General features: G+C 39.9%; 1 protein-coding gene across 5 annotated transcripts in view; it reads right to left on the bottom strand.

Moving 5' to 3' along the window:
- Nucleotides 1-1,742: 1,742 nt before the first annotated feature.
- Nucleotides 1,743-16,780, bottom strand: part of FAM126A (family with sequence similarity 126 member A) — a 72,477-nt gene continuing 57,439 nt past the window's right edge. For 4 of the 5 annotated variants that reach the window (XM_019534508.1, XM_019534534.1, XM_019534524.1 and 1 more), the window contains one exon: nt 1,743-6,781. In XM_019534508.1, coding sequence (XP_019390053.1) covers nt 6,219-6,781 — 563 coding nt within the window. In that variant the 3' untranslated portion in view covers nt 1,743-6,218. Of the gene's footprint in view, nt 6,782-7,675; nt 7,972-16,780 lie in introns of all 5 variants that reach the window. The other variant, XM_019534543.1, reaches the window with a different exon arrangement.

Below are 16,780 nucleotides of genomic sequence, written 5' to 3' on the forward strand. Positions count from 1 at the left end.
GGATCTTTAAGAAGAGGCTTGATGACTACCTGGCTGGACTCATTTGAGTCCAGTCTCTTCTCCCGCCCAGGCGGGGGGTTGGACTTGAAGATCTACAAGGTCCCTTCCGACCCTACTTCTATGATTCTATGATATGATTCTATGATAAATAAACCTGTAATGGTGCACAATACTGTCATAAATGTATTTGAACTAAAGCATCTGTGAAAGCCTAATGTGAAGAAAATAAAACGCGCTTGCTTTTGCAACATTAGAGATTGGTTAAACCCAGTGACTAAAAGCAAAAATTTTTACAGACATGACTCACGATCAACACTCAACTAAGCACATTTAGCAATCAACTCAGAAAAATCAAGTTGTTTGTGGTACATTTATTGTACTGTGAATCAGAGCTTGAATGCTCTCATTCCCTTCAATTTGATTTGGAACATAACTGCAAAACTTGTGCTTTGTTCCACAGTCGAGGGATCAAGGCCGTACGTAGGAGTCCATATGTACAAGTATTCTCACTGGATGTGGTAATGGCTGATGGTTTTATATTCTTTCCCCAGCCCAGTGAAGCAGAAAAAAAGGAATCTGTTTCCAGGTAGATATAAAGAAAAATCATAAAGTGCCCAAAATTTAAGACACAAGCAGTGCACAAGATTTAAAAAAGCGTTCTCTTTAAACACTCATTTAGAATCACAGAAAATTAGGGTTGGAAGGGACCTCAGGAGGTCACCTAGTCCAACCCCCTGTTCAAAGCAGGACCATCCCCAACTCAATCATTGTAGCTGGGGCTTTTCCCTACAACATAACCAGCTCCTAAATTAAGTGTTTTGTTTTATTGCCATTCCCATTCAAGCTACTAGCTCTCTACTTCCCCAGCTATATCATAACAAAAATGGACAAGAAATGCATATGAAGAACTAGAATCTGACTAACTGGGACTGGACTACCTCCTTGCTATCTGGATCTTACTATTTTAATGACTGGGTCTAAAAAGTAAAAGTCCCTCCCACAGAGACCCTGGATGGAGGAAGTAACCAAGAAGGAAGGACAGGGACAGAATTATAGATCTTGCATGGGAAAGTCAAAACAAAACTTTTTTTTTTCTGAAGGCAGCAGTAGGGAAGGAACTGCCTCTGTCCCCTCTTCCAGTAATATACACATTCAAGTTTATTAAACTCATACCTGTACATCATTCCAAGGACTCTACCTGCTCAAGCTAATCCAGGGAGGCTGCAAGGGCACACAACTTTTTGTGCCATAGCTGTACAGAAGTTGTAAATCACATCCGAGTCAACTAAAAACAATCATTAAAAGTGAACCTCTAACAAAAGGAGCCTATATGATAGGTAAACAATATTGTAAAGCTGCTTAGTTGAAGAGTGACTCTGCACTGATAGTTAAAAAAAAAATCAAAATTAAGCTTTCATGGCACAGACCGGGTTACACACTTGCCAGTACCAATATGCTTCCATGCACGTGCACTTGCACATTCAAAAAGTGTAATTAAGAGAACAGACCTACAATTAAGTAGGTTATTTGGAGTGGAGCATACGCATGCACAAAAGTCTAGGACATTGAATATACTTGGAAGCAATGTGAATGGTCCAAATGTGATTTTTTAAATCAACTATTTACCCATATAAGGAAGCCAGTGTTTTAAAAGTCTGTTAATTATATCCAAGACTACAGTTGTTAATGAAATACTAGATAAACACATTATAAAATATTATAGTATTTATGAAAAATATACATCAAAAAAATTCCAGTTTATTTCAATAACCAAAATAGTAAACACAAAGCAATGTAAATTCATGGTTTATACTTTAGGAATGTAAACTCTACTGTAGAATGAAACAAACACAGTTTACTAAGTAAAAAAAGTGAAATGTTGCATTACCAAAACAGAAGTGTCACACAACAAACTATGCAAAACATAAGCGTGGCATGATCATTTAAATCCAGGTTTTCAAGTGAAGACTGAACCAACTATGAACTGATGCAGTCATTAGTAACACAGACTTGTGTTACTAAAAATACACATGTAGTTCACTGTTGCAGTCTTTTGGAAATAAAAACTTACACAAATACAAAAGGCAATATATTATACATCTACATACAGCATTTAAAACCTCAAACGTGGACAAGAGAAATATGACAAACCTAAGTTAAAAATGTGTAAAATCTTTATACTACTCAGAAGGAGCCTGCTTGCCTCTAGAAAGGTTGCTAAAAAAAACCACTGGGATATTACTGTACTTTTCAGTTGTACGATCTCCAACAATCTAGCATTTCTTAATTCAGAAAAAACACCACAAAACAGATCAAGACAAAATGGTTAGAAAGTACATGTTCTTTGCATAAAAATGTCCTGAAGTTCCAGAAAACAAATACCTGATTTCTATATAAAGAATTAAATAAAATACTTCCTATGTTAAAACGTTATTTTCATAAAATACTTTAGGTTTTGTTAAACCAGCACTGGAAACATTTCCCTTTGTTTTTATGTAATGAGTTTACATTTAACTGTCGGCATTAGACATTTTCTCTTTAGCTTCAGTTATTCAAAAGCTAATAAAACTCAAATAAATTTTCCAAGTAATCCCTTAAAGCTAAGGTAAGCCCCTGTCCTTCCCCTCAGGGGAAAAAACCCACAAATAAAACCCCTCAACAACTGTCTTCAATGCAATACGTATACTAAATTTAAAATGAGCAAATGTTGCTTATGGCTTCATAATTAAATGCGTCAAGAGACTGCTAATCCAAAGGGAGCCACTGTCACTTAAATTCTACTTTGAAGACTAAACATATTGGAAAACACAAGCAAGTTATTGTATCAGAAGGAGTGGCAATTTATCATGTTTCTGTTGCTTCACAGGCCAGGCATACTCTTACCTGACAGTACATGAAGCTAACCCCATAGTAGCTTAGCCCCATTTCACTGAGGTACATTTCCATTCACCCCAGAAGAAAACCATGCACAGGACCACTTAGCACGGAACTTCTGACATATATAAAATCCTTGCCCGCTTTGAACTTGCTGTAACATATTAGTGTGCCTAACACTTCCCTACAAAAGAAGTTTTAATGCATATTTTAACAACCATATACAATGTTAAAGAACAGTTATTCCTACTTTCCCTGTGCTCCATTAAAAACAAAAAATAAAAAACCAACCCATGTGAGAGTTCTATTTTTAAACATATATAACAATAAAAAATTCTTAGGGTCATTTTCAGTATTATTGGGTGTTAGGTTCTGGAGTTATATAAAACATGATAAATGAATAAGCCTTGTACGGTATCTTTACACACGCCCTGGCTTTAATTAGAGCGGTTCTTGGGACACCGGCAGCAGCTCATGTATTCAGCATCCCACACTTTAAAATGACACTGGGGGCATTTTAACAAAGCTTGTTTGACAAACTTTAGTTAAATCATCTCTGCCATTCTGAAGCAAGGGGGAGCTGAATATGAGACGCTAATTAGCATGTTTTGGAGCAGGTGTTGGGCACATGTTTATGAAGACAATGTTTGTGCATGTAGAAACAATAGCCCTTTCATCAATTAAACCTCTTCTTTCATCATCACACTTACTTGAAAAGCAGAAAATCTGATGTAAATTCAGTTGTGTAAATAGGGACGTGGGTTTTATCATTTTATTCTAATATTTTTTCTTCCTATCATTAAATAAAACTGCCAAAGATAAAAACAACTGGGTGTGCAAAATAAGGAATAAACTGGTTTTATTTTAAGCAAATACCACCTGATCCATAGTGCTAATAATAGTCAACAGCTTTAAACATTAAGTTACCCACTTGTATCCTATGGCATTTTAGACACAATTTGAGAACTGATTCTATTAATTTATAAACTTTCCAATAAAATTACTATGTTTTCCCAGTACAATAATTTTTGGCCTTTCTATCAATACTGAATCTCAAAAAGTTTCATTATGGAGATAATTCAAAATCAGTCTCTAAAAAATAGAAAAGAAGATACCGTTTAAAATACCATCGTCTTCTCAAAGCTAATTCTTAAGTAATACTGTCAGCATAAAACAGAGTTTTCTTGGCATTAGGAAATTAAATACAAAGTTAACTTAAACAGGTATTTCAAGCAAAATGTTAAAAAAAGAAACAAAAAACTACCCTACAGCTAGGAAATCAGATGAAGACAGCTAGTTCTACCTATAAGAGCCAGCAAAGGGTCACTAGAACTTCCAACAAGAAGATTTCTTCTCAACATCCTGGAAGAAATTTCTGATTAAAAAGTAGAATTCCAACTCAGTAGGCATTAACTAGTTGAACCTCTGATTGGCTTCCGGTTACACTTCAGAAACTTGTGGTTTGAGTGCTTCGAGTGCTATGACCAAAGATCAACTAACATTTCATACTACATTACTCCCCCTACATCCTCTCACCTGTTCTTCCTAAAAGCTGCTCAGGAGAAAGACAGTATAATCTGGGCCTGCTTAAATTTTTGCTTTAGTTTTCAAATCAAGAGAGTGGCATCACAAGGTAAAAGTCAACTAGGGAAAGTCTACTAATGCTTTGGAACTTGCTCTGTGATATCAGCACCCTTTATATTCTTGACTGTAGAAATCTGGCTGAGTGAAAATGATATGAATTATTCCTTCATTTTACCTGGAGGCAGGAGGAGGGGAAGACCACAACATTACACTATAAATACTCCCTTAACTACAAGGAGCAATTATTGCCAGTTTTTTCTTCTCCTCACTTGCATATACATTGTAATTATTCAGCACTGTTAAAGCTATCTTAACATTACCTCTCACTACTACTATAGTTACCTTAAAGCACATTGCTATTTTATACTTTAAACTAGGAAAATAATGGAGACACAGAAGCCTCAAAGTTCTAACCAGCAACAATATAAATTTGCTTTTGTGCTTGCAAGATACTTAATTTGTGCACACCTTTTAACAGTATTCTTACTTTTAAGCACTTTAATTCCTTTAACTGGTTTGCTTGACTAAAAGCAAAGGCTATCAAGATCAATGTAAAAATGCTGACACTGTTATTAATGAACACATTTTCTCCACAGTTATTTTAAAAAAAGGGTCTGATGACAATGATGCCAAGCAGCAGCTTAGTGCCTAATCTTCATGATGTGCAATAACCTTGCATACTAAAGCATACTAGGCTGGAGGACATAAAGAAGGCAGAAGAGCAGGTAAGGGAGAACAATTTGCTCCTTTCACAAACGACAAGGAAAAACATACCTTTTTTGCACACGGATGTTCAAGTGTGGCAATAGTAAAAAGTGAGAGACTGTAACTGTCACCCAGAGAAGCAGCTGAAATCTCTACCTCACTCATCAAAAGTGATGGAATTCTATATAAAGGATATGTTAAAAAAAAAAAAACCAAATAAACCCCCAAATCCCCCAAAAACTCTTGAGCTAAAAATAAAAGCCCTATCCTCAAAGTCCACTTTGAAGCAACAGAACAACAAATTTTTGGTTTTTTGGATCAAACATATCTGTAAGGAAGTCACTGAAAGTCAAACATGAAATTCACTATGCTACTAAGTCACTTTTATGATGGCAATACTGGAGGTTACAGAACACTCCTGCCCACCAGAAGTTTGTTCTTCCATTGTATGACTTTTTAGACCACATTTCAAAGATGGGATTTACAAAGAAGCATCATGTGTGAAAAAATCTAATTTGCATTTTTCGATTTTGATTTCAGCGTGCGCAAGACAGAAATAGAGTTTTTAAAATGTGGCCCACAGTTACAACAGCAGCCATACTCCATGCAACAGTATTATAGCTTTTCATCAAAAGTACCCCTCTCACACTAAAACACTTTCTCTGGCATGTTTTGGCTTGTGGCAGTGTTATGATACAGGAGTGTTACAATGTGGTTCAAAACTTTTCATTCCAAGATAGCCACCTTTCCAAAAGAAACTGAGTAGCAAAGAAGAAATTGCTGATACTTGTTAACAATTGCAACTATAGGGGGTGTAAACTTAAAAAAAACCCTCAAACCACTTAAAGAGCTATTTCTACACTATTAACATTTAAAATTTAATAGAAAATAGCTAAGATTGGAATCTAGACTTTGTTACTGTCAAATTCAAGCTGAACTTTACAACATAAAGAATGTAGGTGTTTAGCATTTAAGAGGGGAGCACACAAGGTAGAGAGGACCAACATTAGAGATTTTGTTAAATTCCTTTTTCATACTGACCAGTTTGTCAGACATCAATCAGTTGACAGTGTTATACTGATACTGGGAGGTCGCTGCTGATTTGATTGTTTGGGGACATCTGTTTTTTCTATTCCATAAATCAATTTATCTTCCTGCAGACTACATGCAGAAAACCTGTTTACTTCTGTACCAGACACACTACTACCACTACCACGGTTACTTGGAACTGCAACACCACTGACCTGCTCAAAAGATTTACTAAAAACTGTGGTAGTAGTTCTGGCCAAACTATGACTGCCAGGCTTAGGCAGCGATTGGCTAGTAGTTAATGTCAGTCTCTTTAAGGACAGAAGCTCTAGATTTTCGCTCATGGCTCGCTGAGTTTGTTTTCGAGAAAACTGTTCTCTGCACACTTCTCCAGCACCTTCTTTTTCTTTTCCCCCAACTTTGCTTCCTCCAGATCTTCGCTGGCTCTTCCCCAACAGGATCTTGCTGCTGGTGTTGTTGCTGTTTGATAAGGCAGACTGGCTTGAGCTAGAAGTAGCCCTAGAGTAAAACCCTTCATCATTTTCAGATACTTCTATCAGTTCTTCTTGAATTGCTAGATCAGTATTATCTGCAGAATGGAACAAGGAAAAAAGTGAATTAAATACCTGACGTTTTCTAACCATGCCTTGATTATTTAAAAGATATATACTGTTAGATTTATTTATTTTCAAGCATGAAGCCATGAAGCAATAGAGTATTGAGCAAAATAGAAAGTAGGACACTTACCCATTACAGTGCAGAAAATGAATCATTATGATTTAAAATCGGAGCAAGTAAAGCTACATTTACTAAGCCAAGATGCATGCCCATATAATCTCAGGTTGTACTAATTTTGGGGGAAAAAACTGTTATTCATGCAAATGATTAGGAACAGATTAGAAAGACACCACAAAGAAAACTAAGAAAAAAAGTCTAAATCCTATTACATGCAAGTGTTTCCACTCAATATTTAGCAAAGCAAGTTAATTAGGAAGGTAGATGATCAATGCCCCAGAACACCCAATAAAGATCCTGCATAATTATCAAACCAAAGTGTGAATAGGTTTTAGGACTGAAAGGTCACTGCATTATAAGTCTGGTGGTATAACTAGGTTAGAAACTGTACACACTGTAGTATGGAAGTCCCAGGATCATAACAAATATTTAGAGTGCTATATATTTTTTGCATTTGTTTGAAATAGCCCACCTCATTTACCTGATTGGTGGATCCTTCAAATCCAACAAAACATGCTTAGTAAGCTTGAAGAATAGGAAATAAACACTTTGCCAATGCTGGGTCTCAGTGCTGTTTCCCCATGTTACATACATCTGCTTGCAACAAGCATGTCATCACTGTATGTGGCAGAGATTTTAAGAAGTTCTGTGTAATACATGCACCTGTGGTTATTAGAACATGCACATACAGTAACTGCATACCTTAATTCTCAAAACATGCAGCAGTGACCCTTTCAATCAAAGGTACCTGAGAGTGCAGTTACAAAGTGCTCAGCTAAAACTGCACTCTGCCAGATGAGTTTATTCCATCCTCCATCATTTTTCTTACAGATTTTTGCCTCCTGATTTCTGGTAAGGCTTTGCTGTCAGTTCTAGGATCTGTAGCTGTTTCCTGCACACCCTGTATATGCTGAACATCATTCTCTGCTAGTGCTCTGCTTTTTTCCCCATTCCCGGTTCTCTCTCCAGCCACATTTGTGACACTAATCTCAGGTATAACAAAGTTGCCCAATTCAGTAGCGTCATTACCATTCTCTGGTTGTTCTAGAATGGGAGATGGATAAGAAGGAAAAAAAAAAAAGAGTCTGAAACAAACACATGAAAAACATAAAATACAGAACTGGATGGCTGAAGTGTTATGAATTAAGCCAAATGTTTGCACATTAACCTTTTGTTAATTAGCAGTATTAGTGAGTATGAGATACTTGTCCATTTAAAAAAAATAAAGTTTTCCCCATGTTGCATGCCCTCATACATTCTAAAGTCTCTCCTCTCCATTCTCTTATTAAAATCCTGAAACATCATTATTGAATAGACAGAAGTCAAATATTTCAGACCTCAAAACTGAGTTCAAATGCCCTTTTTTCTACTATTCATTCTTACGACAATGTCTTTGTGCAAGAGATACAATAACGGAAACTTAGTTTCTAAAGCTATTTTAAAAATAATCCTAAAGCATTACAATGTAGGATCACAGATTCTGTTTTCAGTAAAAGTATGCATTGATAAGTGCCACAACTTCAATGTTGTGACCTGCAATACTTCCATCTAAAAGCACCTAGTTCTCTCTCCATTCTTTCAAATGTAAAGCATTCGATTACAAAATCTTTCAAGCATATCAAATGTACGTATTTTTCCATACACTTAATATAAAAACTGGTTCAGCGCTTGCCACCTATTAACACTGCATGTACAATGTGTGTTGACTTTCTCGGCTCCTTTCCTCCTTTCATGAGCTTAGAGAAATTCAAGCTTGATTTGTAATGTCCTCATTACTTCCACATCAGACTCATGTCAAACACCTAATCATTATCTCACTGCAGAATTGAACAGGGGAAATTAAGCTGTACATAGAAACAGTTCACTGAAATACTGGTGAAGAATGGAGACTGATTAAGGCAAAAGTGATCAGCTTAGTTTCAGGAAGGATTAACTGCCTGTTTGTAGGGTAGAAGAGACCGCAGAAAGACAAAAACCTGTGAAAACCACCGCAAAAACATATGGGTCTTCATGCTTTAAACTAAAGCAGAAAATAGCAATTGCTCTGTTCAAGATATCATATTTGTGAAAAAGAGGAACCAGATTGCAAGGAGCATTACTTCTGAGAAACAAGAGACAGAAAGGTTTTTAAAACCAAGCGTGGTTTGTGCATAGAAAACTTGGTAGATAAATTCCTCCTTTAAAAGTTTATTGTTAAGTTAGATTCTGATAAACAGTGGCCCACTCAAAACAGATGAAAGCAGTAGAGAGAAGAGAAAGTGAAAGCAAACGAAGAAAGAAGAAATTCTTAAGAGCCATCGGCTTTCCAAAACATTCAATTTTTAAGTCTTTTAGATTCAGAATTCAAAACATTTTCAGAACTGGACCTACTGGCCATGAATTGCCTTTCTGGGAGAAGAGAAGCCACCAGGTATAAACTGACACTTGAATAGCCACATCTATACCATAAAAAATAAGCATAAGAAAAATAAACTCTATACACAAATGCACAGTAGAATAATGCTTTTGAGAATTATGAAGAATCTCTGATGTTCATCCTATTTATCTTGATATAAAAATTAATGCTTTATTAAGTAAGTGGATCTTTCAAAATGTTCAGGATTAAGTACAGGACCTCAAGATTAATAGAGTTCTGTAAGTGTGGATGACAAATGCTACAAAATTTGAACTGCCATTAAACATGATGATTAAGTTTAAGCCATACCTGGCAAATTTTCATCTGTTAAAAGACAGGATCTTTGTGACCCAGAATCATCCTATTTGTTGGAAGAGATGTCTTAGGGCAGTTAAGTATTGCAATAATTTACTGTAATGGTAAAGGATTTCCAGAAACACTGTACAGTAAGAGATCCCTTGTGTTTTCCATGAAAAAAAAAAATCAGTGCCTTTCACAAAGTCCATGGAGCTGTCTGTATCAGAGACCAAACCTACAACTTCCCCTGCACAGTTCTGCATGACTTGCAATGGCTGGCTGCCACTTCATGTGTCAAGTGTCTTTATTTTGTAACTACAGCAGTGAGAGGAGAATTTGAGTATGAAAAAATCACTACTAAAAAGAAGCACTCAAAGCAAAGTTCCAGCCAGCAATGGAGAGGTTTGAAGAGAGAGAGGCAAGTCCGATTTCAATAGCTGAAGAAGGGTTTGAAATGGAAAAATATTCTTCTTAAATGCAAAAACACAAAGTTTACATACAAAGGGTGCTACTATGATCATTGCAGGTAATAGAACCCTTCTGTAAAGCTGATACTATAGCCAATAATAACTGGATGGCAACACCCGCCCACCCTAACCTTAACCAGTCAAGAAACAAACTGCATTTCAGCATAAGGAGCACATGGCTATATACTGTACTTACGTAAAGTCAGCACACAGGTCCATTGTTGCAGTGTAAATACCTGCTTAAGCCCCCAAATTCCCCTCCAGAATCTCCTCAGTGGGCGTATCTACTTGAGACACTTAACAGTGAACTAGCATAGTTTACTGTGAAGTAAGCATGTGGGTCCACATGTGCATATGCTTACTTAACAGTAAATCTCCCTGATCCTGAGTAAATTTGCTACCTCTCAATGCAAGTGGCAAATTTACTAGGCATTAGTAACAGTGCCATAGTGCTCATGACACCTGACTGAAACCCAAATCTCCTTCTGGTCAGCGGTTCACAAGGGGGTGTGAGATAGTCCCTGCCCAGGCTCCTGTAGCTCAGCCTGCCCCAGCAGGAAGCAGCTCCTGGGGACAAGAAGCTATGTCCCAGGCTGCATGAGGAAGTACATCAATCTGGAGGTGGCTGGGGACTGTCCCATTTCAGGCAGTCCCCAGCCACCTCCGGGCTGCACATGCAGACTTCCCCAGGCAGCCTGGGGTTGACAGGGAACTGACACAGTAAGGGGCTGACCTCAGCCCCGTACCCCGATCAGATGATCAAGGCATGGGGCTTAGAAAAAGCTGCAAGTGCAGCCCAGCCTCCTGCCCTGATCTGCTGGTGGAGCAGCTGTGGATCAGGGCAGGGGGTTGGGATCTCCCCCTCCCCTGCAGCTGTTTACAAGCCCCATGCCCCTGATTGGGAAGCCAGGGCCAGGAGCTCCCTGCTGCCAGGGCAGGGGAATATTTTCCCGGCCCCAGCTGCAGGCAGCCCCCTGGGGCCCAAAGACAGCTGTCTCCTGTGCTCCCATCCAGCCTCTGGCCTAGCACCCAGGGGGAGCCTAGAGCTTCCCCTGGTGGCCACAGAGGCATATTGCAGGGCTTCAGGGAATGGAGTAAATCTGCTCCGTAATTTCCACATGTGTAGACACCTACCCAAAAACCCTTACTGTGCAGCATTTTACTGCACAGTAAATCTAGGCTGGAGTAAATGCATGTGCAGATGCACCCTCTATAGCTAAAACAAGCAGCTGGTGTATTTTAACTGTCTCCAATACACAAAGTAATTAGGCATGGGCATACAGCCCATTTTAAGTGCATAGTCATTACTGTGACAATGTACCAAAACCCTCAGTCCCAAGAAGCTGAACTAAGTACAACATATATTAAATTTCTAGTTAAGAATTTGCCAACTGGTTTTAAATGCAAGTATATGCATTTTTCACAATTTGGGGAAACGTAAGAGCCTGCTCTCGGAAAGATAAATATAATAAAAATTTAAAGCTGTTAATTAATTGTTGTTAATGGGCACAATTAACACGTTTATTTTTGCGTTAATTTTTTTAACTCATGTTAAATTGCTGCTCATGCTGGGTGGAAAGCAGCCCCTTCCCCTTGCTGTTGTTGAGCTACACATACACACGTGGTCAGCAAGCAGCCAGGCAGGGTCCTGGCAGCAGATTTAGCAGCTGGATGCAGGTAAGCGTATGGAAAGGGCAGGTCTTGGAGTCTGTCCAAGGCCATGGTGGCAAAACCGTGGCTTGCAAGCCACATGCAGCTCATCGGCATGGTATTTGAGGCTCTCCAGAAATTGGCCAAAGCCCCATCCCCTTCTCCCTGAGGCGGCTCCAAGGGACAGAGCAGCCTGACACCTCCCAGCACTCCAGCTTTCCCCATGAAGAGCGTATCCCGAGCCTGCCCTCCTCCCTTCTTCTCTCCCTCCAGTACTACCAGCCCAGTAATTCTGACCACCCCTTGTCTAGGGTGTATGTATGTCTGTGACGGAGGGGCAGATGACTAGGGGAAGCTATCTGAGCCCTGGGGCTGCGGCAGGGCAGCCTTCCCATCCAACACAGGAAATAGGGCTGGGGGAGAGGGAGGGGAGGGGGAGGCTTTGAGGGCAGCGGGGAGCTCTGTGGCCAGGCCAATGCCACAGGGGCTGGTGCCCATGCTTGCGGGGGCCAGGCAGCCCAACGAGATGTTGCTGGGGGAAGCAGGAGGCAATGGGTCAGGAGCGTGGGGCACTGACAGGGCCAGGGGGCTGCGAGTCAAGAGTATGGGGCACTGGCAATTATAAATAAATAAAAGAATTAAATGATAAAATAAATTGGGATTCTATTATTGTTTAACAGTGTGATTTAAATTGTGATTAATCACAACTATTTTTAATCTCACAATTAATTGTGATTAATTTTTTAAATTGTGATTTTTTAAATTGTTTGACGGCCCTAAATAAAATAGACTTTACACGTTTCTTTAGAACTCTGACTTAGGGTAAAAACAAGGGTTGCTACACAAAGCAGATCAGCTGTGGTGGGACACGTCCATGCCGATAATGGTCAACATGTTCCCCTTTCCCAGGGATTTACCACATCCCTTGCAGCCCTGAGCGTCCTTGCCAAGACTAGGGGAATTCCAGGTGCCCCATGCCTCCATGCTGGGACTCGCACCAACCTATGCCTCCATGTGAAGCACAGTTTAATGCAGATCCCAGCAAGGAGGCACAGGGACAGCACAGGACCTGGGAAATTTCTGGTTCCCCATGCTTCACATGGAGGCATGGGTCAGCACAGGTCTCGGCATGGAGGCATGAGGTACCAGGGATTCCCCATGTCCCATGCTAAAACCCATGTGTGCTTTCCCTGATTATGGAGACATGCTCCTGGAGATACTATGGTGGGTCTCCATAAGCAGAGAAACCTGACCTTCTCTACTTACAGAGAAGCACCCCAAGATTCCCTGGGGCACATCTCTAGGTGGCGAAAGCCAGGCAGGGTCCCAATCCCATGTAGAAGGTCTAAGGATACACAGGCCCCTCAAGCCCTTGGAGCGTAGGGCAGTTGGAGACTGTGGGATCCCTAATGTTCTTTTTCCCCCCCGAGAGGTTCATACTTAGATGTTCTTGCCCCCTCACTGATGGTTAAATTGATCATCATATTTCAGATCAAGAAGAAATTTTACTTGTGGTCAGATTTCAAATGGATTGCAGGAGTTTCTGCCTTCCTCTGTTGCAGAGGGGTGCTAGCCTGGGAAATACGATTTGTGAAGCTAGGCTAGAAGCAACAAGATTATTTAGTGTGGAGAAATGACAATTGAGGAGTGGATTTGATAACAGTCTTCAAATACCTGAAGGGTGGTTATATGGAGAATGGAGATAGACTAGTCACTATTGCCACAGAAGGACAGGACAAGAAGCAAAGGTATTAAACTGCAGTAAGGAAAATTTAGGTTGGATATTAAGAACTTTCTCACTATAATGGTGGACAAGCAATGGAGCAGGCTACCCAGAGCAGGATGTGGAATTTCTATCCTTGGATTTTTTTATTTATTTATTTTTTTAAGAGCAGAGTATTTAAGAGCAGTGCAGACAGATGCTTCATTGGTATGGCTTGATCAGCTTTGAGTAGGGGGGGGGGCAGACTAACTTGACTTCCTAAAATCCCTTCCAACCCTGCTACTCCAAGATTTCCAGCCATTTCACACAACAAACCTGTGAAAAAACACATAATTTGGGTGTTTTCATGGTTTCTGTGAACTTGGGTTGTACTGTAAACAATACCCAAGATATAGCATGTTTACTCAATTCTACAATGAGCCCTACCCACTTAACATGGAGAAAAAAGCTCCTCATCTTAGAACTGAGTACAAGGTCAGTGGGGAGGAGCAAGTGGCCACAGCAGGTCAGGCTCCAGCCCCTACCCAGGATCAGGTCTGTAGCTGCAGCCCTTTCCCTCTGCACCATTTCCACACCCTCCCATCTCCCACCTCACACAGACTCCACTCTGCCACCTGTCCCTCTCTCTCCCCCTGCTTACCCTTGCTCTGCCCCAGCATGTGCCATCCACACTGCAGCCTGGGGCACTGAGCCTGGCCCCACAGGAGCTGCACATAGCCTGCATGGCTGCTACAGAGGCCGGGCTAGGGCCACTAAGCCTGCCAGCGCGTAACAAGGGTAAGGGGGGAGAAGGCGGGGTGGCCTGCGGCTGTGAGATGGAGCAAGCAGGAGGCAGATATGGCAGACGGGCAAGCTGCTTAACCTCCCCAAGTCACCTGCCCCCTGCAGCAGAGGGGGCATGAATTAAAGATGACCCTCCAATAATTAGATTCTACAGATGGAAAAAATATATTAAAAAAAATCTATACATTTTCCATGTATAAAATCTAATTATTGGAAGATCACCTTAAATTCAAGGTCATCTTAGATTCCAGTACATACAGTAAGTCAGCAAACTACCCAACTATTGTTAGCCAGTCTTGCAATCAAGTAGGTGCTAAACTGTGCAGCATGTAGAATCTCGAGTTCTTTACAAGCAAAATTGTCTATTAACTTATGCTATCACAAATGTAATAATACACATCTGTTTCCCACAAACGGTTATGATTATAGGTTATTCATAAAGCCGAATGGTGGTATTTAGAAATGCTAAAAATCCTGAGAAAATACCCCCCTCACTTCACAAGATTCAAAAGATTCATTTGGCCCTAAAAACTTTTCCATTCCTATTTCATGCTATAATGCTTAGTATTCCAAGAATAGCATTATTTTTTCTCCACTTAAATGCCATCTTTTTTGCTGGGTGCTCCACAAACGTCTACTTGCTTGTTTTTATTCAATCATTTATGTAAATATACATCGGGTCTCATAACACAAAGGATACCTTTCAATCGATGTTTCTACGTAAAATAGGTTCACTTCTGTAGGTGAGATATAAAAGTTCTGGCAATACTTCATTAGTATAACATTTATTTAAATTTCTTTCTTTAGGTCTATACCTATTTCTCCAATTAAAAAACTCGGAAAGTTTACAACCAGTATAGAATTTTCCTCCTTTTTCTATTTGTGGATGGAGCTAGAACTATTATTACAAACTTGCACTTAAGTATAAATACTGAAGACCAACAGTGGAACTAATCCATTTGCTTTAATGTTTATCATCTGCAGGGAAACCAAGTCAAAAACAACCAAGTCATTTGTGACCAAATGTTGGTCTGTATCAAGTGAGTTTGATCCCTGTCTAATTACCAGTGGACAGATGTAACACTTTATTAAGTTCTTTGGCCTGTGCTATTGCTAAATCTCATAACTCCTTTTTTTCTACACTTAAGCAAGAAGCATAAACTAATTATCAGATGGCAAATGTTCCCAAATTTTTCAATTTTCTCTACCAAGTCAAATGGCCATCCTAATTCAAACTACACTACACCTTTTTCAGCTGAAGGCTGAAATGACCCACCCCGAATTAGAGATTAAAGGGTAGGAGGGAGCTAGGACCCCACTGCACTCGTCCCCATAATGGGGCAGGGAAAGGACTTGCAACCACAACCCCCTTTCCTCTCTGCTTTTTCCCCCAGCTACTGAATGGTGGAAAGGCCCCACATCTGCAGATGGGATCTAAAGGTTCTGCAGGCCAGATCCAGTCTGTGCGCCATAGGTTACAGATCACTTCTCTACACAGCTCCTTAAAGAACCGGCTCATTTCCTTTTTCCCTGTCTGCAGCGTCTGGTTCTTTTCAATGCTACTCAAGTTCTCTGCTGAGTTACGGCACCTTGCCCTCTCAAGGAATGTTTACAAAAATTGACAGTGAGGAGGAAACAGGCTATATAGACAGAGAGATGGTTGAAAAGGGAGCTGTTATTGACAACAATAGTCAAGTTTTTTGATAGAATTTAAAAAAATAAGATTTTTGAAGAAAGGTTGGTTTAATCTATAGAGCCCATGCTATTAAAACCCCCCACCAAAACACACTGATTGACAACACAATGTAGGCTCACTTTTGGCATATGGAACAAAGAAACATCTAGCCATCCAAATGTACCTCTCCTCCCACACAGACAGCCCCCAAAAAACATTTTTGGGTGCAAAAGCTCTCATTTGAAATGTTGTTTTCACCCCCACTAAACCTCTTCCCCCTGGTTGCCAGCACCCATGGAGTCCCAAATTGAAGTCTCCTCACTGAATCAAATGTTACTTTGACAAGCATTGCTGGCCTCCCACCTGTAAAAGGGAAAAACCCCCAAACCCTATCACCATCACCACAAATCCTTGTGTCCATCTTATCTCCTTCTCCCCACAAAAGCTATCATACCTGGTTTTGAATATACCAATCAACTAGCATGAGGTTAAAATTATGCTTCCCTGAACCATCAAGTCATAAGAAAATAGTTTTTTCTAGCTTTTACTGAAATCTGACACTACCAAACACCTCTTGCCTTACTGTTATCTGCTGCAGCACACATATGTCCCACCCATTGTCTCTTGAACGTCACCATCTGCATCAAGCATGACCCCTGAAAGAAGGCAATATCAAAGCATGATTTCCATAGAGACTGCAATCTTTAAAGGTGCTGACACTTCAGCAAAGATCAGAACTGCATGAAGACCCAATATTGGTCCTATAGTCCATATATTTATTCTATATTACCCATAGTGACAAAAACCCACATTAAATCTACAATCATTTGCCTTCAGTCCTTTTGAAGGAGATAACAGATCCA

Source organism: Crocodylus porosus, unplaced genomic scaffold (assembly GCF_001723895.1).
Source record: "Crocodylus porosus isolate Cpor-Errol unplaced genomic scaffold, CroPor_comp1, whole genome shotgun sequence".
NCBI lineage: Eukaryota > Metazoa > Chordata > Crocodylia > Crocodylidae > Crocodylus > Crocodylus porosus.